Below are 25,910 nucleotides of genomic sequence, written 5' to 3'. Positions count from 1 at the left end.
ACTCAGTATACCTACTGCAAGCTAAGACTTCTTCCAGTGAAAAACAAACAAACAAAAAAAAGACTTTGGTCAACCTGGAATGTGCCAGCAGAGATTAGCTACAGCAAGGATATTAGAAATCACACCCCGAACATCAGCTCTGAAAAGAAATGTGTGCCCTGGTGGTGCAGTGGTTAAGAACGCCGCTTTGCAACACCAGGGCCCGGGTTCGAATCCCCCCTGTGGCGCAAGTGGTAGAAGTGCCGCTCTGCTACACAGAGGCTCGAATCCCGGGGGTTGGACTCGATGATCTCTAAGGTCCCTTCCAACCCGCATGAGACTGTGATACTGTGAAATCAGAGACACAAGAGAGAAGATGGATGGCAGACACTGGATGCCCATTTGGGCCACTCTAAGGATTTATACTTTAGGAAGAGACAGTGATACAGAATGGGATCCTTCCCTTTCTACTAGTTATGAAGCTAGTTCCCATACATGAGAGGAAGAGGGTCCATCCAGACAACTCCAAAGACATGGAAAAAAACCACTTTACATCAGAACTGTCTAGGGTAAATTAAGAACAAAGAGAACTTCATCAGTAGCACTGAAAATTTACTGGATGAAGTGTCAGTGAGTCAGCATGAACTTCTTTAACTGGGCTTGTACTTACTGGTGAGTATCAGAATTGGAAGCTCTGAGACGACATCCAATTTGCCAAGGGACTTCAATCCTTCCTAGTACTAGTATCCCATAATAGGAAACAGGCTCTGCTGAGAAAGGCATAACATAACAAATGTTTATGATCAAAGTTCCTATTCTATTAAGGAAGCAGATGGATAAGAGAAGAAAGGTAAGACATCAAAGCTGAGATACAGGAGAACCAGCTTGATAGTTTATGCTTTGTTTTACCAAAAAAAAAAAAAAAAAAAAAAAAAAAGAAAAAAGAAGAAAGAGAAAGAGAAAAATGAAAGAAGAGATGTACATTAAACACTGTTTTTCATTCAGTGGGGGTAAACAGATGAATCTTAAGCTGAGACTGAATTTTTTACTAGTTAACGAAAGAGAGAGCATTTGGCTTATGTACCAGAGTTTCTTTCCCATGCAAAACAAGGCATTTCTAAGTCCTATGCCAGTGTGAGATCAAGAAGTGGCCAGGCTAAGAGAACTCAGAGCTCTTGCTCTGTGTCATTTATGATAGAGGACTTCTTCCAGCACTGATGGCTAAGATGTTTCTGGTTAATAGCCAGAAATTACTCTCCCAATCCCAATTCAGTTTGCTTGTAAAAGGGCAGTATGAGAATGACACGAGTACCCATGAGGTTTCCCTGTTAGTCAGCAAGGAAACACATACCTGAGCAGCCAGTCTGGTCTCACACAGAGCTCTGGCTAAGTCAAAATGCAGTAAAATAAATATTAGCTGTGGAGAAAACTAAACTATTTCAAAATGATTTATATCCTTTATTACAGATAGATGATGATCTGTAGTAGCTTCAACCAAAGAGGACACGAAAATGTGTCTTGGCAAGGTAAAGGAGACAGAAAGGATAGGGAATACCATTTTGACAGCTATACATAGGCTCTGGCAATGTATAGTGACGCTCCTGGCTTGGGCAACACACCTGCCATATCTGACAGGCTTACAGAGGGATTATGACATTGTCTGCCTCTCTCAGTTACTACATTATCTGCAAATGATAACCTAAGGCCAGCTAAAAAAATGTCTCTGCAAGAACTGAAATATTTAAAATTATTCTGAGATAAACTGACAATGGCTAATCTGAACCTGAAGCCAAAGAAGCAAAGGTTGTTCCAAAGTCAGTTTTCTGTAGGTATATTCTTAGCCAAACAGAAATTTCCTCTGATAGAAAGAAAGGAGGCTGTGCATTGAACTGCCCAGCTCTCCAAACATTCATGGATGTGTAGAGTTTTGTAGGGCTTTATTCCTATTATAATAAATTGCTTTTTCAAATAAATTATTATTACTGAAAAAACTTTGTCTCTTAGATGAGAAGTAGGTTCTGTATCAGCAGACTGGGTTTTTCCACTTTCCAAATTACGATGACCTTTGTGACTATCCCTGTCATAGCTCACTTATATTACCTATTCTTTTTCATAATGGATGGAATAAACATAATTTGGGAACTTAGCAACAATTTGGAAAAGCACTGACACAGGGCTACGATGAGTTGAAGTGGATGGTAACTGACTACAGGAGAGTAATTCTACAGAGGAAAATCATTCATGACCTGAAACAAACCCCAGACAATGGGTACAGTCACAATCACTCTTGACCTGCAGAGGAGACAGTTTCTGATCAAGACTGAGCATCCACCTCAACAATACCTCCAACAGATTCTGTAAACTGAGGAGTAATTTGCTAAGTAGCAGTAAAAAACTGTACCACTAGGACTGTGCAACTTCACCCCAGCACCAGAAAGCAATGTTGGTGCCTTGTCACAATAGCCTCGTTTAAGTGATAGATTGCAAACACTGCCTTGAGTAGTAAACCAAAACTGATTTCTCAAAGGAGCAAGCACGCTCAAGAAAAAAAATGACCGTCTTCTCTCATCCTGTAATCTGCAGAAAGGGAAATGCTGCTCATTTATCCACTGGCAATGAAGTGTGACCAGAAGAAGTTAGATGCTTCCTACCTACAAGGGCTCCAGTTTCAGAACTACCAATGACATTAAAAAACACAATGCAACCCCTTCCTCACTTCTCACAATACTGTCAAATTTTCTGCTTCAAACAAACAAAAAAATCACAGTTGTGGGAAAGTATAACTGGGTCGGGTTATCCTCAGACTTGTTTGATCTCAAAAGCAATTTAGTTTTATTTATACTTAAAATTTGAATTCTTAAACAAAATTCTTTATGTCCACCTGTTTAAAAAAATAGAAAATAAATTTAAAAAAACTACATGAAATTGCAAGCATTTCCTACCTGGGATGCCTGCGGTCAGTGTCCATAATTAGGCCTTGTGCCTGGATTCCCTCCACACAACTGTGAGTTTGTAGTATTACAAATTACATAACTGAAGTGTAGTATCTTAGGAAAGCAGTAGGAAGGAACTATGCTTAGTTATTCACTTGGCTCTTCACTGATCCTTGCATTGGTCTGTCCCTTTTTTGAGACCTCACCTTTTACCGCTGCAATGCTCTTGAAGAAAAAGAACAAAATTCCAGTTCTGCGTATCTGTTCTCAAACAGAAATACTAATCAATTGGACTTGACAGCTCCCTAAAGGTAAGTTCTCAGCCATGACAGTCGGGGTTATTTTCCAAGGAAATGGTTTCTGGGTTAGTATTTCTAGTTTCTGCCTCCTCGGATGGCTATATCTTTTCACTAAAAGGATGGAAACTGTATTTCCAATCATGATTAAATCCCCTGTGAAATATGTATTCACAAACTGAGCAGTTTTATCTTCCTGACCAGCATGTACCTTGAGATACGCATCAGCTCAGATGAATTTCAGCAAATGTGCTCCAGAGAGAATGCAACTAAAAGTTCTTTTGGTGTGAATAATAACAAGCACACAGAGCGCTTGGGAAGCAATTCCGTTTCCCCCCCAAAACCCACAGGAGTTAGAAGGTTACACAAACTTTCTCAGTGAAAAGCAGCAGCAGTCACAGATAATCAGTTTCCATCTTTTTTCCCAGTAGAAACTGGTGGTAACTGATGGTCAGTGATGGGTGGCTGAGCCTGATAATCGTTGCTTTGCACAGATCCTGCCATTCCTGGTTTCATCCAGACAGTTCTTATCTGCACAACTGTTAGCTTTACTTAAACAAATTTTAAGAACACCCTACTGTTTTCTTTACTAAATATTTGATTTGAAGGTAATTAATATAATTTTATTGAGGACCAACCCTTGTTGATATTCGGTTTGCAAGGTGTTTCAAAATCTCAAGAAATAAACTGTGCTTGACAACTGTATAAATGGAATTAGCAATGTGGCAAACTGCATAATGAACTCATAGCCCACTCTGTTGAGCAAAAGAACACAAGACATCCAGTCTTTTCCCTCTAATACCAAAGTGCTAATGCATCTGGAGGTAGTAAGTTCTGACTGTGTTACACACACTTTCACTCAACCACACCTTTCAGAATTACGTTCAGATTTAAGATAACAGGAGTTCATTATCTGACACACTCATCACTACTGTTTGATGTCTTTCAAATAATTCAAACTGTTTTTAAAATATTCAGCCATGTCAATGATTTTATATAAAATTACCCAAGTCATGAATTGTGTATAATTAAGCTTTCTCCTGCCCGCAGCAGAAAGCTATTCAGCCCTAGCAGCAGAAATTATGATTGCAATTTTCAAGGTTGTAATGAAGTATAAGAATGGTCTTTCCCTTCTAATATTCAATGAAACCATACCCCTCCAAAGCAGCAAGTAATTATACTGTAGCTTGCTTTATTAGATAACTTACTTTAAGGTGGTCAGCAAATCATTCTACCACTGGCTCTGTAGCAAAAAAATTCCTTTCTTCTAGAAGAAATAGGCAAGCTCATCACCTAGATTTCTGGGGAGAAGAGATTTTCCCGTCCAACTGTCTTCCAGCCTCCATGTTTCCAAAGTGCCTCTTCTACATGTAACTCACAGAATCTCCTTGCTTCTGCATCTTTTTTTTTTTTTTTTGCTTTAAAACAGAGTTTTACTGTCATTTCAAATTCATCTTGCTAAATACTTTTGTTTACAATTCTAAGGCTCCCACTCACAATCACTTACAGGTAAAAAACAGATGAATTCAGATGAGTAATATGCACCGCATGTACATCCCGAGCTCTTTATTGTTTGTAGAAATGATTATCTGCCACAAAGTTGACAGTGTATCAGCCAACACAATATACAGAAAACTCATCAGTTACATTTGAATTGTTAATAAAATCAAATGTTAAATGCAGATCTTTCACACAAAGAAAGCTGTAGATATTAAAATGTCCCCTTTTATCACTATTCAGTGGCTTCGTATAAAAGTGACAAAAATTAGCTGCATTCAGTAAAAACAGTAGGGATGGTTTAAACATAGAAATCTCTTGTTCACTTTGGCCTCTCATTTCCTGGCTAGAGCTTATGCTACCTACCACTACTCAGGTTCTCAGGTCAAGGGATACAGCAGGCAATCATGTAAATGACTGCAGTACAGACCTTTTCTCCCATCTGCCTGCAAACAGAGAAAAAGAGAAATCAAGCTAGAAGCAATCACTGTTATTTCAGTCATCTAATTTATCTGGAGCTTCTCACATCTCACCATGACTGCAGCTATCTCACCTACTTCAAATATAGTCTCCGGAAAAAAAGCGGAGAGTGAAATAAGCTCAAAGGACTGTCAAGGAGCACATTGCATTGTCCTTTCATAAGTGAGCCTTGATGAAGATGTTAGTTTGTAAGTAGCAAGGCATTCCAAAGGAAAAATAAAGCTATGAGGCTTTTAGAAACCTTTCTGCAGCTCAACAAAAAAATCCATAAATGCTTATCATTACATTAGTTCTATCTTACAGCAGAAACAGGTTCAAATTGTTGTGATATAAAAAGATACAAATAATTAAAATGAGGCAAGTGTAATGTTGCAGAATTTACAACCAAAATGTACACATTAATTAATTGTTGCATTTGGCTTTTTGTGGACATACCTGTGACATCCACAAGCCTTCATTCAGGCTTCAGTCTAATAGAATTAGATGATTTTTAGCCAACGAAAAAGAAGTGAAAGGACCCACAGCCTGGTTAAGATAGGAAAGAGCAAGAGAGAACAGAAGACCTGGGGAAGCAATGTCCCTGATCCAAACTGGCTAAAGACTTCAACACGGTAATAAAGGTTTTGCAATAGACTGTGGCCAAGAATGAACACAGAACACTGGAAAGCTGAGCTCAGCCTGTCTGCAGTCAGTAAGGTCTTCTCTTAAATAGAATAATTCCCTCAAGAAAGATTTTGCTTGTGGATAGATTGCTGGATCTGGGCTATACTTCTGTGATTCATTTTTGCAACATGATTATTGCTGTTATGCCCAGCCCCTTTTTAAATCAATACAAGTGGCTCAGAGGTCTGCTGTCACAAAATTTCAAGGAAAGTTTAAAATAATTCTATGCGTAATGCTTGTGATTAAGGCACTGTCCTTAGGCTATATAGATTATGTGCCTGCTCTGTAAGGCTCTATTTTTTTCTTTGAAAACTCCCTAAGACTCATTTCTGCACTGATATATCTAAGAAACTTTGTCAAGCAATGATGCTGAAATAAGTATTGAAGTATTATTTTAAAAGCCACCTTTGGAAAAACATTCTGTCCCTCTTGTGTATCTGCTTCCCACTGACTTGAGAAAGCAAGCTATTCAGGGTAGGTACTGCTCATACCTAGCTCCCCCACTGAAAGCCCTCCTGGTGAAACAAAAGCAATGAATCACTGGGTTTTATAATCCTCTTCAAGCCAAAATCTTGCACGTCTCCAGGGTACAGCCCAGCATCAGTCAGGTGAATTCATGAACTGTATTGCTAGAAGAACTTCAGGACTTCCATGCCTAGGACAGACCATTATGTGTCACAATTATCACTTAAGTGGTATCAAAATTAGCTGAACATATGGGTCACATAATCAGACCAGCATTCATATTCATCATGTTTTCAAATGGCATGGGAAATGGGAGACTATTCCAATTAAATACCCTGTATCTGTATTCAGCCAAATAGAACAACATGAAATGTAGAAGATTGTTAGGCTCCCATACTCCTTTTAAAGCCTCCCATCTGATCTATTTATCAAGCCTATGGAGTAATAAGAAATGAATGGAAAAACTCCCCCAAAAATCCAACCCAAAGTCACACACCAATAGATAAGTCACTTCTGAGTTCCCCAGAGCCACCCTTAGTACATCTATTATGTCAGCAAATACAGTATATTATTTTTACCTGGAGTATTACAGATATTAATGTAAATGGAAAAGCACCAACTGAAACCAAAAATACTACCTAAACAAGTTAGAATAGCAGTGACTAAATCAGTTATTGAAAAACACAGCTGAACATGCTAATGAAATGGACATGACCTTGTGAGAACACTCATCAGCCACAATAGGATAAAGGACATTTTTCTTTAAAATTAATCTAACACAGGCTATGTTGCTGTCTATGTTATGATAGAAAAAGCTCCCTAAAATAGCCAAAGGCTGTAGCTTTCAGTCCTATAATTGCAGGTAATGGTACTCTCTCAGTGATCAAGGAAATTAATTTTCAGTGAGGAAAGTACTCACATTACTTTTTTTATTTTTTTTCCTTCAGAAGGAGACAGTAATGAGATTTTAGACAGACAAAATATGGATTACAGTGAGCTTTCATTATTATCCCCATACACAAAACAGCACTGCAATACAACACAATAATACCCATAGAAATACTTTGAATTCCTGCAGTGACCAGGAAGGACGGATATTGAATTTGGAAAAGTGTATGGGAATGTTTGGTCTATAATAAGGACTCATCCATTTATTAATGAGAACTGGTACTGAAGGGCTTCCTGTAAGTTCCAGAGAAGGAGGGAAAAGGATCCAAATATGATTAAAGAGCAATCATTGATACAATGCCTTTGGCCTTTTTCATTTATTTACTTGGTCTATTTATTCCCTCCATAAGGGGAAAACACAACAGCAGCCTTAAAATAGGTTCCTCCAAGCCGTACACAAGGAAATTCCTTCTCCTTTCCTGAGTCAGCTGTGAGTGGTGGGCAGCACAGCAGCAGGCAGTGGGCACAGCACATGATGCAGCTCAATTAAAAGCATACAAGGGACTCTGGTGGGCTGCCTCTAGTGACTCTGCAGCGTGCCACCCCCTTCACAAGCTGAGGTGCAATCAACACTTTACATTGGCTTTTAATGCTACAGGACTGTCTCGTGTGTGCTGTTAGGAGAGGGAATAGCTTTTCTGCAGAACTTGAAAGATGCGCACTTGTTACGATGTGATCAAGATCTTTGATAAGATTTTATAGGAGGAGGTGCACCCTGAAACAGGCAACAGGCTGATGGTCGTGGTATCCTCTTGGTAAGGAGAAATGTCTAAGATTCATGAATGTGTGCTTTCAACCTCAAGGGAGAGATGCGATGGTGGCTGGTTGGCACCTCAGACCTCAGGCTGCTCTGGACTGTTCCCTCAGGTAGTTCTGATCCAGACACCTTTCCCACTGCTTTTGGTTTTACTGACACTGGCACAGTGCTACACATAGTTTTGATTCCTGCAAATCAGCATTTTGCAATGAAAAAAATCTTTTTGTTAACACTTACTATCAGCAATATGGATCATCTTAGAATCATTCCAGGAATTCAGCTCAGAAAACACCCCATTACTCCTAAGATGTTTCCTCTGATGAAACAGAAAACGTTTTTGCATACATCACTTTTGAACCAGTGCTGTCACTAAATCCTATAAGCAGAAGCCCTGGAAATGTCTCCACACTGCTGTTTACCACTGGAGAAAGCAATTGCAAACCTTTTATAATACGAACTGATAGCGGCCAGAATGTGAGTGATTCATGTAAATCAGCAACTCCCAGCCATATCATTATGGATTAGGGATGTGAGATCCAGCATTACCAGTAGCATTTATAAAATGCAGAAAAGCTGAAAAGCCTCACCTCTTTGAGTCTGTCCCTCTGATAGCAGGCCAGATGCCCTAACATCTTGTCTACTCGAGCAGAGAGGACACTGCGGAGCACCATTAGTGGGAAGGTCTGTACATCTGAGTAACACTTGCCTATCTATAAATTCAGATGATTGCAGCATGCATTATTTATTTAGTTGTGCTACACGGTAATTAGCAGTGCTGGAGACTGGAGAGCTCAGTTAGTTTAGAGGTTAGATGTGCTCTGTCGCAACACTGCTAACCCCCAGCCATCTGCCCCAAGATGTCAGTGCCATTTGTAAGTCTCTGTTATGTGCTGCAGCAAAGTCGAGTAGCCATGAACCTGTATGCTTTTTAAAATGAAGTTCTTTTTCTCCTTAAGCAGACTTGTAATAGTCAACAGGAAGAAAACAGTATTCACATCCTAACATAAATAATCTGTAGCCTTTCTTCCATCACCTTTCACCACTTCTAGAAATTTGCTGGAAATGAATATATTGGAAACGGAGTCAGGAAAAACAATCAATTTTTGATTTGCAAATTGGATCTTCTCTTGAATGCAGCATCTTATGTGCCAACTTTAAATGCCACTAACTGCAGAAAAAAACTCTTACTCTCTGAACAGGATGATTTTTTAATAGAACAACAAAAATTAAGGTTGGGCTCATTCTGTCTCAGCTGGACAGACCGACAGCCAGGCAGCCACAGCGGACAGTGGAATGAGGACATGATCACATCATAACTGAAAGCAGGGTGAATCAGAGACGTAGGCAGGATGAGTGAGTGGCTTGGAACCAGAGTGATGACATGAGAATTTTGACAGCTGAATGCAGTAAGAGAAAGGCTGGATTTCCACAATAGGTTGAACTGTAAGAGAAACAAAGTTCATCATGACCGATACAATAGAAAAGGCACCCTGACCTCCTCGAACCTTTGAAAATTTTGTTTCTTTCCTGCTGGAAGCACACGCATCTGTAGGATAATATAATCTCTTATATGGCAGTTAAGCATGTTCATACTGCAAACAACAGACAGATGCTGACATACTTATCAGAGACAGCTATCTCATCTCATACAGTGAAAGATCTTCAATGGCTTTTGTGCTGTCCGACCTTTGCTGCTGCTGTTTGTTAAGAGAAATCTGCTGCTTTCAGTAGCTGAGCCAAGCCAGGCATCTTGACCTCATGCTTCAAGCTTGTGTGCAGCCCTGCCCTGAAGGGCCACTGAGACACCTTCCCCTGAGAAGAAGGGATGGAAAAGAGAAGCAGTGGGAAGAAGATCTCCAACTTTGCACACAGGCCAGCTGTTGTTGGCTCATTCATTCTATACAATGACAGGGCAGAAACTATGGAGAGGTTCTGAGGTCAGTAAGCTTTGAGTTTCCTGCTCTGGAGCCCAGCAGGTACTGCACCAGAAAGTATCCTTTTCCTGATCCATCTCATCTGCTCACCAGCTGCAAAGCTTATTGGTTTTGAAGACAATAAGCTATTTATATAGTTTCCTTTGTTACCTTCAGGTCTTGAGGACAGGAATTCCAGCTCTCCTGACTCAGAAAAAACCTGATCTCTTGCTTCTCACAGGTCTGAGTTCCCAGGTTGGTGGGCTTTGTTCCCATCCTCTCTCTCACATACACAACAGCCACACAGACTAGATTCTTCCCATCTCTACTCAATCCTACAATGTTTCTGCAGCGAGTCTTTCCTTACAGCCCCCTGCAAAGCCTTTGTTATGAATGGAAAAACCATACACCTGCAGCATTCTGTAATCCAGATCTGAACCCGAAACTGGAAAAGGGAGTAATTTCTGGAGAAGCATTATAAAAATGTTTTGAAGTGCAGGTTGGTTCAGAATTTACATCTCAGCCCAAACAAACGGACTTCTCACTTCTCAATGCAATTCTGCACTGTTCTCCAGGCTCCTGCACTGAGGTGCAGTACCTTGTTCTTTGGGTATTATCCACAGACAGTCTGCTTCTCTTTTAGATGCTGTGCATTGGACTATCACAGAGATCCCTGCCCCTCCGCATGTACAAGAGAGGACTGCCATTTGAGAGATTTCACAGTAACAGCCTTTCCATTCTATAGCTTTTCTGCAAGGCTATAATCAGCTGCAGCACAGAACTGTGACCTCAGACAAACCTGGATTCATTCCTACTTAAAAGTCACGGAAAGAAAGTAATTCAAGGAAAAGGTCACTCAGTACTAAATAATAACTCATCAAAAATACAGCACTGATTTTTTTTTGTTAATCAAGGCTGTATTTACTTCCTAGGGTCACTGGCAGTGTTCTCCTGAATGCAGACCTCCCCAGGTCCAGGCAGTTTATAAGTGCAACATGGCTCCATTTAAAGGAGTGTTTGGCAGTCATTGCAGGGTAATCTGCTTATTAAGAGACCACAGCAATGGCTACAGACCTGTGCATGCTGCACCTTTCCCAGGGGACTCTGACCTAGTCTCAGAAAACATGTGTCTTCAGGCTTGGATTCTTGAGTCTAAACTCTTGACGTTTCCCTGAATCTTAGTTTTCTCCTTACTAAGTAACCACACTGCTGCCATTCTCCTGCTAAGGTGAAGAAGTTAATCCCATGGATGCTTGCAATGTGCTCCTACACTCAGAGATGAGACAGTAATAGCAGTGCCTAGAAATCTTTCTGTTCTTGAGGGCCAGGAAGGTTTTTAGCTGGTTACATATCAACCTCTTGTTCTCCCTTAATAACTCCCAAGGAAACAACCAATATTGCTGTAGTCTATACAAAATGAAGCTATGGGTTATACCCAAACAAATCCATAGCGTGGCATGATATATCTAAGCACTTCTAAAAACATTAACTACCATGTTTCTACAGCAGATTTGAAGTAAGCACATCTGGCTTAAATAAGGAGAAACTCCGTGATGTGCCCAAGGCCACAGTGAGTTTCCAAAGCACCGAAATTATGATTCTAAACTGGGAAATCCTCACTATTTGATCTGAGTGTAGGTGGCCTTCCTCTTAAGAGCTGAAACTCCACACGGAAGCAATTTCTCATTCCTACTCAAATTGCTTTAGCTATTTTTAGGTCAGATGAGTAGAATATGCATCATTTAGGATTTTTCAGGCATTTTTGGAATTGCTTCCTGAACAAAGAAAGAGATTCTTTTCACAAAAATACATTCTCCAGTCATTCATCCATAAAGGCACTAAGACCTTTTGATATTCTTATAATCAAATCAAATAAAAAAACACTGAGTTAATCAGGTTAAAAAATCCAATTCTATATATACATGGCAGCTATTCTTTACAAAACTTTTAGTGGGACTAAGTACAGCGTATCAGAGATAGACAAGACCCAGAGCCAAGCTGTACCACAGTGAAGTAGAGAGAGAGATCAAGCAATTTGAAATGAGGACAGTGGAGTACGTAATGACCACAAGTATCTCTCAGTGAGGTCTGGAAGAACATTCTCTAAAAATGGCTCTGTTCAGTCTGTGGAAATTGGTACGAACAGCCCTCCCATCATCACTTCTGGGCAGTAGAGCTTAGTGGCTGGGACTGGAGGTTGTGCTTGTGGCTCTGCTGGGGCTCCTGGCTGACATCCCCTCCTGCCTGTTCCTATTTAGGATATGAACTTTTCAAGACACAGCCATCCCTTTGTACCTCCTTTTGTATGCAGCTCAGCCTAGTGTGGCTCACATCCTGGCAGGACACCCTTATGTACTCCAGACACAGCTGACCTTCAGCTGTACAACTGGGGTTTAAGCATCCCACAAAAAGGTACCCCACAAAAGGGTACCCCACAAAAGGGTACCCCACAAAAGGGTACCCCAGAAAAGAAACAGAACCACTGTGCTCATGCATCCATGTGCTGTGTACTTACCCCTGGATTGCCTTGGGACTGCTACCCCATGCAACCAACCCACTGCAGGTCTAGTTCTCCCCCATACACAAATTCCTACCACTTTACCTACATGTTTGCTATGATCTGTAGTTTTGCATCATCCAGGTTATCCCAACACCCTCCTCACTAAGCTGCATAAATGAGTTTTCCAGAACAACACCCTCTTCTGCTCTGCTGACTGCAAGGGATAAAAATCACAGTGTTAGTTGCCTACTGTCACAGGAGGAATGCATGGCAGACACAAACCTACAGCTGAAAGCTTTTCTGACCTCTGCCATCACCAAAGAAGCAACCTTCCCTCAGGAAACATTCTTTATCTTGACAGGCAATAAGTTCCTGTAACTACTGCTGATTTCAGTAAGACCTGCCCTCTCGGGCATTTGCCACAAATTCTTTTGGTCAATTGGTAGAACAGTGTCAAAAGAGAGAAAAGACTTTTTGGAAAGAATTATACAGAGAAAAAAAGCTGGCAGGAGAGATCCGGAGAACAAAGGAGAAGTTCAGGGAGGAAGCAAGATATGAGATGTTGTCCTCTGCATCTCTGACATGTAAGCTTAGGCTAGAATGGATAATGCTGTTGTTTCCAGCTCCCAAAACTCCAGCAGCAGAGCCTTGTGGCCATTGCTATACATCTGAAATACAAAACAGAGTGGACAAGGAGCCTTCCCAGACTGCAGAGTGCACCCACACTGCTCTCTGCCATTGTCAGCTGTCTGTAGTGAGCAGAAGGCTATGATGCCATAGAGGAGAGACAGTAGAGACAGAAGTTAATGTGTAATTAAATGTTCCAATCAGAGTTTCCCTTGCAGTATCACTCTGAGTACCCAATGAGAAGGATGTGCTTATCAGAAAACAGGAAGGAGTCACTGCTCTAATGAGCTTGAAAGCCTGAGTACAAGCAAAACTGGCCAATAAGCAGAAGAGAAGGAAATTCATTGATCACTCAGCAAGGCATATATATATATATATCTATATATAGTTCAGTCAACTGAGGCACATCAGCTCCATGCTTAAGAGTGCCCTTCACAACAGCACTGCAGCAGAAACCAGTCCTGTGTGCTACAGTGCACCAGCAAATACTCAACAGCACCTCAGGAAATGAAGTCAGCCCCCAAAACGCTCTCCGTAGGAATCTAAAAGAAACAAAAAGAGACAGCACTACCTTCATCTCTCTAGTCAACCTGAAGTTCAGATATGCATGCCTCGGAGGGCTATTAGATATCTTCTGCAATTCTGACCCATTTACAGCAAGAGAGTGCAGTTTCCATCTTTGAGCAGAGTGGTTGGCTGGGTCACATACACAAAAAATTCCCAGCCCTGGAGCCCAGCAGCCATTTCATCCCTTTCCCAGTGAATCTCCTCCAACATAAAGCGGGGTGAAGAATAATCCCTAGCGAATGCTGGCTGCAGCATGGGATTTTCTGCTCCACTACTTCTGAACATCTCCAAGCAATCACTGGACAAACTGCACAAGTAAGGGGTCAGTGCCATCGTGAATATTTCATTTAGCTAGCACAACACAATCCATCTTAGAGAATAGAAAGGGAAAAAATAACTTATCAATTATTCTTTTACTCAATACCACTCGTTCTTCAATAAAATACTGCAGAGTGATTTCTCTTGCAATCAGGAGGAGAAAAAAACCTCCACTCTTGGCAAACTATTTTTGGAAGCTGAAAATCTCATTCTGCTTTTTTTTTTTTTTTTTTTTTTTTAATTCCTGCTTAGAGGAATTTTATGATAAGGATGTAAGCTTTGCAGCTTATTAGAAATTATATAATTAAGAAAAAAACTACAGGAGTTGGTTTTTTTCTACAGAACTTCACTTTTACAATCACTGCAGAGCCAAATTTATCTCTTCCAGGCAGGTATTTTCTCCAATTCGTATCACTTTCCTACATGCTGGCACTTAACTGTCCTGAACTTTCTTGTCAACACATTTACCCTTTCTGCCATTTTTTCTGCCCTCCATATAAAGACTCTTTTTTTAAGATAGGATCACCAAGCCCTGTCATTTAACTCAGATTTCAAAAGCATTCTCCAATTAACAGGTTTTCTCTTTCAGGTTAAAAACCTGAATCACAGAATCACAAGGTTGGAAAGGACCTACAAGATCGTCTAGTCCAACTGTCCTCCCTTTACCATACCTACAGAAAACCACTAAACCATGTCTCCTAGCTCCCTGTCCAGACGCTTCTTGAACACTGCCAGTGATGGCGACTCCACCACCTCCTTGGGCAGGCTATTCCAGTGCCTGACCACTCTCTGAGAGAAAAAGTTCCTTCTTAAGTACAGTCTAAACCTTATCAAAGAGCCAGCCAGCTCCTGGAGATCTGTATGTAAGCAAGAATGTCAGGCTAACCTTCAGAGTAGTAGACTGAACTCTGGAAATAAGAATCAGTATAACTTCAAATCGTAATTATTCCTTCCAAATGAACTAGTTGGCTTTTTAAAACATTTTATTTTTATGCAGACTTTTGTTTCTAGAAGGTCTCAACTCATGACTACTCATGTCTACTTGACTCACACTTCACAATCAGATTTAAGAATTCATGTATCATCAGTGGTTGCATCTGAGTTCATATTGTTGCTAATTTTGCTTTCAGCTATACAGAATACCCGCAGCCCTCAGGATTGCAATGTGTTCCAGTCCCACGCTAAAGGAGTCACTGAAGCTATGGTCCTTCTCTCCTTTCAGCTCTGCTACTTGCAGAACCAGTGGTCCTAAAGAAAGCTAAGCCTGAATCATAGCAGTTTAGTTTTAGAGGACAAAAGAGTAGAGGAAGGGGATGTATTCTATTCTGGGCTCTGATAGTAATGTCAAACACAAGAATGGGCAGTCAGCAAAGCCTTTTGTCCTCAGTTGCTGAGGCTGAAAAAGCTGGTAGTGATAACCGTGCCTAACCTTATGCAGGAAATATATTGGAACAGTTGAACCACTACAAAAACACAAATTATTATTAGATATTATTCTTACTTTGGGGCACTTTTGCATTCACAAACGTTATGCACAAACCATTTACTAAATCAGCTCACACTACAGTTTTGAAATCATAGGCTGGAGGAGATAAGCTTAGTATCCATCTCTGGGACATGAACAGAATGATCCTGCTTGGCAGCAAATGCTCACTGCATCTTATTACAGTTTCTAGCAGTGTAAAGGAACAAATATTGGCATACCTAAGCTCTGTATAGCAATAGCTTGCTAAAACTCTACGGTGTGTGCTATCCAGCATAGCTGACCAATGGACATGTTCAGCCTAGAGTCTATAGATGTGTGAATTCTTTTTATGAAAAGATAAGTCTCTCTAAGCACTTTTGGTGTAGGATGACGATTCACACCAAGATGCTGATGGTTCAGGCAACCCTCTGACTGGCACTTCATGCTGGAACGTGACATGGACCACAGAAGGAATAAGTAATCTCTGCTACATCTACCTACAAATTAATACATAACAACTGATACATTAAGTGAGATTATCGTTTACCTATCTTGGAATGACAATCTCAACAGCAAGCAGTATCAGACACTTAGAAGCAAGAGAAATATGAAGTGTTTCTTACCCTACCGTGCCATCCTTACTTCCCCCAATTCTGTTCCTCAGCAGGTAAGCTGGCCACAACATGCCAAGCAGTGAGTTCAACAGCGATCACTTCATCTCCTTTCTTAACTGTCTAATTGTCTTCTGAAGCAATCAAATCACAATCTGGGAGAAGTTTCTGCTGTTCAGACTAGAACACCAATACACAACAGAAACAGAACACTGCTCTGAAGAGCTAAGGTGCTTTCCAAGAGGCAAGAAAAGAACACACCTTTCTACTAGTAGTAAGCTGCCCTCCCTGTTGAACATCCCCAGCTCCACTTCCCAGACTCATGTGGAAACCCACAGAAGACAAGATCAAGTCATCTGGAGGTGAAACAAAGTCTGTCAGAGGGCTGCAACACTCACAAGCATCTCTAGAGGACTGGTACAAACTGGGCTAATGTGAAACCCTCCATCAGGAAGAGCACTCCTTGCTGTGTTTCTTTATGGACAGCTGTTTTCCCTTCCTTCCTTCTTGTCACCTGTTAGCAAACAAATAGTCTGGTTTAGGTGCTGCTGTCACCCCAGTTACTCTTTGTGTAAGAGAGCTTATCTCACACAGTCACTATAGCTAAATGTATTAGGGGAGTATCCTGAAACAAACCCTCGTGTTCCTCTGCATATGAACACTTTATCTACATGCATTTTAGGCCATAAATTGGAGATGACAGCAAAGTAATCAGGAGAGTATCATCCTGTGCCTCCAAATTCTCCTCGGCCTCCACTGATTACATAGGAGAAATCCAAGCAGACATGGAATTTAATCACTTCCCTTACGTTGGGCTAGCAGAAGCTGTTCCTTAAATGACAGATTGCTAACAGCTCCCTTAATGACATCACCCAATATGTCATAAAATTTGCTGCCAGCACGATGGACTTTTTTTTTCCCCAGCCAGAAGCATTCTCAGGCTGTAGAACAGAAGTTTCATTGACAAAATGTGGCTTGAGAAATAACCTTTAAAGAGTTCCAATGCATAAGGCAAGTGCCACCCAAAAAAACATTGAAGAATAAAGTTATACTTCTTGGCACGGCTTTCCTGGAACAGAGCCCCACGTCAGATTTCTCTTAGTGTCTGTGATTGAAATTATCCATCCACCATCTCTGCAGGTTGCACTAAACTCACAGCTCAGGAACAGTATCCAGATCTTTGCCAGATTACTATCTTTGGGTGAAAATTGTTATCTTCTTACTGCTTTCACACTCTTTGGAAGGAAACTCTTCCCAGGTGAGTATTAGCATTAGAGAAGAAACAGATACACTTGTAGTACAATAGCAAGGATTATTTACCTGGAGTTTCACTATTATCCCTTTACTTCCAGGCTCACATCAGTTTTTCTGCCAGAAACACAAGTAAAGTGACAAGCAGAGCACACATAAGGATGAACAGCCTTTCAGAATTTCTAAGAGACAATTTGCAGGTTTTTCTCTGTTCTTCAGACACCAGGGATTTACCCTGCAGCAGTGTACCACAAATTACTATATATTTGCTTTTAAAATGTTACAGTGAAACTCACTTCGGCAGCTACCAACCATGACTGCACAAAGGGTGCTTAATTACACATCCCTGTAATTCTGAGCTACCTGGTTTTCTCATGAGCATCTATGTCATGTCTTATACAAGAATTAGCTCAGATGAATAGGCTGTTTTCTAAAAGGACAAAGACTTTACTAAGAAAAATACTTAGTAAATAGAAGGAGAAAGTCTTCCCTCTTTATTTAGACTTAAACTAATTTCTGCTTTATACCGGAGAGCACTGAGAGGTTCTGAGCACTGGTCCTTCTGATCAAGGTGAGGTTGCCCCTCTCCATTTATTTGCAGAAAAATCAATGTTGGCTGCTGTTCCTCTAAGTCACTCGGCAAACAGATCCTCTTCTCTGCATGTGCTGTCTTTCCTGCATGCCAGCATCTATCCATTCAGAAGCACATATAGTTGAACAACCAGAACACGTATAGGAAGGGAAACAGCACAGTGCTGAATCTTGTGGGATCTTAAGGCTAGTGCATTCAGCTGAGTGGTCCTCAGATGTGGCTTGAATATCTTCGGTAAGTACTTCTGTTCTCTACAGTAGTTCTTGCCAACAGAAAACCCTTCAGCATGCCAGGATGCTGGGGATGCTGAAAAACAGGGGTTTGAGCAATCTGTCACTCATGGAAGTTCAGAAGAGAATTACTGCGATGGTACTCACTGGCACTGTGAGCAAATGAGCTATGACCTGTATTTCTGGATTTGCTACAGTTCTTTTTTGAAAGAAAAAGCAAATAAAAAACAGCAGTGTAGCACTCTGCTGAATGCTGAAATGATCAAGTAAGTAAGATCTACAACACCTTGGTTATCTGTCACTCATTCCTGTCTGTATGACAACATTCCTTTCAAGTCCACTCATGATGGATGCAGCCTCAGTGCTTGGGTTCTTTAGTTGATGCATTTCAACCTATGCCATCTGCCTGTTATCAAGTCACTTTGGTCTTGTCATACACACAAAAAGCCTGGGCTGGCTAAATGTGCTACAGTGCACATATTTCCAATCTGCAGAGCAAAAGGCTTAAAAACTGCCCATGGATTTCCTTCTCCAGCTCAGAACTGCTCTGCCATGATTGCAAAGCGACAGATGTCAAAACCCAGTGGAGCACCTCATTAAACACAGAGACAAACACACGAAATATGTTGTTTGAGATGACAACCCAGTGTGTTGATATACGTGTGCCACTATTTATCATCCTACAGATGGTTGCTTACACTGAGGTACATCCACAAATATGTTTAACTTTGCTTTCCCCTGCTCTAGGGAGTCACCATTTTCCCTTGTTTACACTGACTCCCACTAAGACAACGTGAAGATCTCTGTGTTTTCACAAGGGTGAAGGGTTGTGTTGCTCAAAGCAAACCCACAATCTGCATGCCATCATCTCTGTGCACTGGTAATATAATAACCAATACCTGCGGAGCATTTTTTAAGGAGTTATCTCACTCTTATTTTGCAGATGGGAAAACTCAGACAGGTGAAATGACTTACCAAGGTCACACAGCAGGCTACGCTTAGTACACAGTTGCTATTGTTGCAAATTGGCCAGCTCATCAAGCTCATGCTACTCACACCATTCAGATACAATTCAAACAGTAATTATTAGTTTTACTGCCATTTGCACTGCAGCCAGGGCTGGAGGTCACAGTCAGGATTCACCTATATTTGTCTCTGTGCAAACATAAAATCAAACACAGTCCCTGCTCCAGGGGGGGCTGCTGTCTCAGTAGGGAAACAGTCCGGTGGGAACGCAGAACAGTAAAAACGGAGGGAGGGACAGAAAATGGTGAAGTGAATGTAAGGTTTCACATTACTTTGGGTAACTGCAAAGTATGGAAGCTTTAATACTTAAATAATTTAAGTGGCTAAGAAATATAAGCATGTTCCTGACAGCCATCTGCCTAGTTATTTACATAGCAGTTTATCTTCATAATCGTATTTGCTCAAATACTTCCCTTTCACTCCTGTGGTCTTTGCTTACACTGACAGATGGAAACCAGATCCCAGAATTCACGCTTTGGGGGACTGACTCACACTGCACTAACCACAGACATACATCACACTGCACTTTCTATGGGATACGTTACAACTAATTTTACAACTCCTCTCTAATCTGCTGCAAGAGCACTTCTTGCTGAAGACCTCTTTATGTGATATCTGCTTAAACATTCTAGCATGTGACAGCCAGGAATACTAGCTACAAGCTAACAAAATCATTTCCCTTGTGCTAGATTTTATTAAACTCTGTGGCAGTATAATATGTATTAACTCCTGCCTTACTGTCTGTTCTAATGTGGTTACATGTTAGCAACACATTATGCACCATGTAGCCATATAGCCAATCTTCTTTAGAAGACTTAACTGCGTATAAAATTGGTTGCAGAGTGATCATGTTATGTTTATATCATGAAGACAAACTTTCTCTCCTTGTAGAGTCACACTGGGTTTCATCTGATCGTACAGCAGGATATTGAACATTACAAGTGCACAGCAAGATCTCACCATGATGTCATACAGTGTAAGAACTAATAGCTCTTCTAATCCTGAATGGCACCGACACAACGAGATTATATGCAAGAGTAAAATTGTTCAGTACTAAGCCAGGATTGCTGAGCAGTCCTTAGAAGTTAACCCATTATTTTTCTGGTGTGGACCTACCACTCAGTTATTCATTATAATGTATTTATGTAACTCATGAAAAAGGAACCAAGTTTACAAAATAAATATTTGATGGCTGACATCTGTAATCTCAGACGGGTAAGTATTTTTTCTGCATTTCAATTAAGCCAAGCATTTAAAATGTTTCCAACCCATCAAAGCCAGAAGTTAAGCATGTGGATAAATCCTTTGCTCAGCTGATGCATTCTGTTGCAATAAATGGGCATCTTGCCATTGAATCTAACAAATTCTAGATCAGCACAATAATACCATAATGTACTCTAGAAGAGCTTGAGAAATCACTATTTAAATAGATTATGTTAGAGAACAAAAGACTAAGCAGTTCCTTGCTCCTGTTCTCAAATAGTTAAATCCATATACAAATTAATGGCCTACCACAATGCCAGCTGGGCATCCCCATCAAAAACAACGGCATTACAGAACTTACGTAAATATACTTACAACATTTCATTTCAGGCTATTAAAACTTTTCAGAAAATGCTGCTAGGTATGCATCACTACCTGCATTTATTCTGATCTGACAGATACCACTGAAGCTCAGCAGAGCTGAGATATGTAAATGATCAGAGCCTGAGTTTTTGTCCTATGACAAATGGAAGCAATAAATAACAACGGCTTTGTTTAGCAATTGTCAATAGCTATTTTGCAGCTCTTTAAACACTATCCACTAATCTTCTTCAGAATCGGGTAGCTCAAATTCCTTTATCACATTCCTGATACTTGAGATTTATAAAACCGGCTTTATTTTAATCCCAGGTAAAAACACATTGAGAAAGAACTGTGATTGACAGTATACTGCTAATTTAGAACAAAATACTTCCAGTAATCTCTAAACTCAGTGTATAAATACAAGACATAGGTAAATCTAAATTCGTGAAATTCAATATGTGAAAGCATAGCCTGTACGTTGACATTACCGTGTTGTATATCGCAACAGAGCGGATCAGAAAAGCAGAGCAGATGGTGCTTAGGACCTAATTTGCACTACACGTGTTTCAGAGGTTTCACCTTAGACCAGGTTTAGTCAGTCCCACGGGTGGCACGCACATTAGAGGTAGAGGTGTATTAGATGTACTTCTAGATGACATCTTGTTTAGTTCATTTAGGAAGAAATCCAGTTTGCATATCCTAAGGCAATGACATGAATCAAGGAATGGTAAGCTGGGACAACTGGAAGATTTGTTTTAAAAATGCACTCCTGATCCAAACTAAAACACCATTTCAGTAACCCCGAGGGCTGGTTCTCCTGCAGATTGATGGCTGAAGCAGTTTTACATTAAAGTCTTTTACAGATAAGCCAGGAGTATAAACTAGAGTTTGATCCACTTGCCAGCATGCTGATGCCTAATGCCACTTGAGCTGTTCTGTTTGAGACATCCATGGGCAGATGAGAGACACGACAGAGAGCCTGTGGAAGACCTATGTCCTTCTGACAAAGCAGTCAGAGGTCAGACAGGATCCCTAAGGCACTCTAAGCACAGACACTTGGATGTAGACAACTGCCTGGAGGTTTGGCCTTTGCAGAATGAGCATGTCTCCATCAGCCAGGATGAGAACCTAGATGTTTTCCTCTCAGGTTGACCTCTGCCCATATAGCAGACACTGTACTGCATTTGTACTGCTCCAGTCTCCCAAACCGTTTATTCCCAGTTTATTACAGCATAGCAGTGAACAGAGAAAACTTATCTTCAAAATTATATCTTAACTAAAACCATGAACAGTACTGAAATGCAGAGACACTTGTTTGGCCTTGCAAGAACCAGTTCAGGGCTGCCAAAACCTGTGATATCCTACTACTGCAGCCTGACAGGCCAACACAGATCTGCACAGTCAGGTACCACTGTGCACATCCTCTGGCACATCCCCTGTATTGCATGTATGCTTACCCATTATCTAGTGTCATACAGCTCCTCTGCCCCCATAAAATGGAGCTGTCCATTGAAGCACACTTTACATTTTGTTCAGACCTGATTTTGGAAAAGACAGTCCTGAGGAACAGAAAAGAATTACACCCCTTGTGAAGAAACAAAGATGCAGTTCTATTTTTCCAGACAACCTCACTTCTGCCTTGGCACAATTCCCCCAACATACAATATAATTAAAACGAAATAAAACGTTGTGTTTTGTGTTTAAAACTCAGCTGTTAAATTACCATCGTAGATTAATACAGAAACTCAATGAATTCAGTGAGGCTAAATTTCAACTCAGATATTTGTATCTGCAGATCTGTCCCTGAGGGTGTAAAATCCTGATCAGGCATTTTTAAGTATGCACACTGCATCCAAAAGCTTTCATAGAAACGCGCATGATTAAAAGTGTTTATGCTGAAGCTCAGAGGGTGCCTTTTTTCCACAGAGTTTATATAGAGTTGTTGGAAGCACTGAACACTTGTTTATCCCGTCAACAAAGCATTCCCTCCCCTCTATCCCCAGCTGGCTGCAGAAGGCAGAAAAGGAGGTAGAAGCAGCAAGGGGGTATGGAACACCACAAAGACAATCATTGAAATATCAACAAGATGCAGGCATTTTTTTCTCTTAACTCGGCTGCTCATGAAGACTGCTCGGGTAGCAGCATGGCAACACAAAACAGTTTTGTGAATGGAGAGATAACATGGGCTAACTTCTTTAAGAAACATGCTTAGCCAAGCTCTATCTCCGATGTGCCATAGAAATGATGATTTGTAAATGTCTCTTCCTAAAAACCTGTAAATGCAGGATATTTTAAAGATTTATTTTTCAACTACTCTCACTGTAAAACACCAGTTTCTACCTTTTAAGGAACTGTATTACATTTTCTTACAGGAAATTGAGTATGCAAGTCCTGTGAAAATGTTGAATGGAAAGGGAAAATGTGAAGCACATTACTGCAGCAGCTGGTGAGACTGTTTTGCTGTTTAGCAAGGAAAATCCTGGCTTCTTTGTTCAGAATAGTGGGCAGGAATAGAGCTACAGATGTTGGCTACTGTCTGTTTTTTATCCTAGAAGATACTGAGGTAGGATGTTAAAGAAATAATAATAATAATAACAAATGAGAATAGAATAGAATAGAATAGAATAGAATAGAATAGAATAGAATAGAATAGAATAGAATAGAATAGAATAGAACAGAACAGAACATTCACCTAGATGGAATTTGTTCTGAGGAATGAGAAATGCAGGAACAAGACACACTGTGACATACATCTCAACCTGTAACCTCTTCCCCACACTCATCTCTTTCCAGGGTACAGCTCAGTATTTTGCCAAATCCACTCCCATGAGAAAGCTGTTGAAGAGCCTTGGTGCTCGAGTAATTAGAGACTTTCTTTTAATTTCCAGGCTGAAGTGATTTATATCTAGGTTATATCCATTTGTTCTCATCCCGCCATTAGCCACAAGTTTAAAATCATTATTTTTTCAGTCTATGGTCCATGAACTCAGGAGGGGTATATAAACTACTTCTAAGAGAATTTTAAAATGTAATGAAGCAAAACAGACCTAACAGGATGTAATTTGCTCTAACAACGCTGCAGGGTATGCAATACCATCTCTGGAAGAAGTTTAGGAATCCACAAATCAAATAAAATTGCAAACCACCGGCACAAGCTGTTCCTTTGCCTTCCTCTTGCTTATTAAACCTCTGATAGAATTTCAGATAGAAGACACGGACCTTTTCTCAACATTTCTCTTTCTACACTAAAGACACCAACTTTTCCTAGGTATTCCTTGCAAGAAATGTCTCTGTTCTCATAACCACCCTGCTCAGCCTTGTTGCAGCTATTGACATTTCTGACATAACTGGATGTGTTTTACCAGAACCCCACACTGCAGTCCCTTGCAAACACTGCCCTAAGTCAACTGGAAACACTTCATGTAATAAATCCCAGGATCACATATACCCTCTGTGCTACACTGGGTCCTCACTGTCATCCTTTGGTGAGCTGATACACTCAGGTTCTCTCTTCACTCATTTTTATTCACCCTCACCTGCGTGGCCTCTCCTTCTGTACTACCAAGTCCGTGCAATTGCTGTCTCTTCTCTCCTCAAGGTCTGTGTGTTGTTCCACCTGCCCTTGTACAGAACTACATGGGCACACACTGGACAACTGGTGATGTGTCAGTCTGGGAATCTGTGCTGCTACACCAGCTGCTGACACCACACCACCAGACACAAAATGTCTGACATGAATTAAATTAGTTAGAAAAGAGCATAAAGTCTTTCTCAGTAGTCCAGGTTTTACAGTTTTAATTAACTAACAAAACTTGCCTAACAAGCCCAACAGTCAGCAAATCATCTTGACTCAACTCCTCCTCCAATTTTACCTTTGTATTCTCTATCCATACACAGAGGAAGTCAGACCAGCAGCAAAACTCCTAGATGCCTAATGCAAAACCATATTTTTCTTGTCTAATGACCATGAATTGCAATTTCAGGATTTTTCTTTACTAATGTTCTAATTTTCCTTCATCAGTAATAGCAAGGCTAAATAGAAAGACACAGCCACCAAGTAGTAATTAACTTTCTTTAGAGGAACATAAAGCTACAAGGATGAATAATTTTATTGTCACGGAAAGTCTAATACTTCTCTCATGGAATTAATCTTAAAACTCTGAATTAACTGTTTGGGAAGCTACATTGAATGCCTCTGAAGAAGAGACTCAACATGCAACAGTTTTGTAATGCGATGTTCAAAGACATATTAATCAAGCTCTAGACACCTGGGGAAAATCTGAAATGAAGCACAGAGTCTACATCTGAAAGAAGGTTCATTAATGATTTTTGGGCTCTTAGGACACATTTTTACACTCTCTAGGTCAAACACTTTCGTGGCTCAGTCCCACAGCATTCTGGATAACTTTTTGCTCCTGCCAAATATCTGTTCCAGCTAACTCTCTTCCCCAAAATTGTTAGGACACTCCAAGAATGGTTCCCAAGAGGTAGTTTCAGGTGGGAGAACTAGTTTTAGAAGGTAAAAACACATAATAGAATGGCCACTGGCCATTGCACCAGCTGAGGCTGCAGCAGGGGCTGGCGCTGGAAACACTTAATTTGCCAGTGTGGACACAGCCACGGTGTGCCTCTGCTGGGCTCCTACAAGCTGAGGAGATGTCCAGATACAGAGCGCTCTGAACTTGACTTGGAAGGCTGTTAATCTCCACGAGTCCTAAAAGAGCACATGCAGATGCTTCATGCTCACATGCTGTCATCTGGAGTGTTGGAAAACAACCTCTCCAAGCCTCCTCTTGTCTACATCAAGAGACTCTGTGTTATAAAGGAGCTTGAGACGTGTTGGCTTTGCTGCAGGCAGGCCAGCAGCCTGTTCCTGCAGAGGAAAAGGCAGGAGGGTGGGCAGGAGGAGAACACGCAGCTCTGGCCCTCCTCACTTCACCACTGAAATCTTCTCTGATCTTATGAAGCTTTGCTCTGTCTTACTCATGCTGCTGTGGCACAGAGTTTGTCATGACACAGTACTGTAAGACCAGGACTGAACACAGCCTAGGACAGCAATCCTAGGCACGTCACTCACATGAGATTACTGACCTCATTCGGTGAACTTCTATAGGAAAGCACATGATTTTTGACTTATAAAAGGAAGCAAAGAAATTCCTGTGGTTTCACAAACAGCATCTTCTAAGCATCTCAGTTCAGAATGTCCATATCTGAACCTGTAAATAC

General features: G+C 40.7%; 1 protein-coding gene across 4 annotated transcripts in view; it reads right to left on the bottom strand.

Moving 5' to 3' along the window:
* LHFPL3 (LHFPL tetraspan subfamily member 3) overlaps positions 1 to 25,910 on the bottom strand; it is a 219,670-nt gene that overhangs the window by 183,921 nt on the left and 9,839 nt on the right. The window contains exon 2 of one of the 4 annotated variants that reach the window (XM_085513430.1): positions 6,346 to 6,503. The exons of the other annotated variants lie outside the window; for them this stretch is intronic. Within the exon in view, the coding sequence (XP_085369556.1) occupies positions 6,478 to 6,503 (26 nt within the window). The 3' untranslated portion in view covers positions 6,346 to 6,477. Of the gene's footprint in view, positions 1 to 6,345; positions 6,504 to 25,910 lie in introns of those variants that run through there. 4 annotated transcript variants of the gene reach the window in all.

Source organism: Coturnix japonica, chromosome 1, assembly GCF_054131305.1.
Source record: "Coturnix japonica strain WE chromosome 1, WE-NBRP24, whole genome shotgun sequence".
NCBI lineage: Eukaryota > Metazoa > Chordata > Aves > Galliformes > Phasianidae > Coturnix > Coturnix japonica.
Note: the sequence above shows the minus strand (reverse complement) of the source record. Positions and strands in the feature narration are given on the sequence as shown.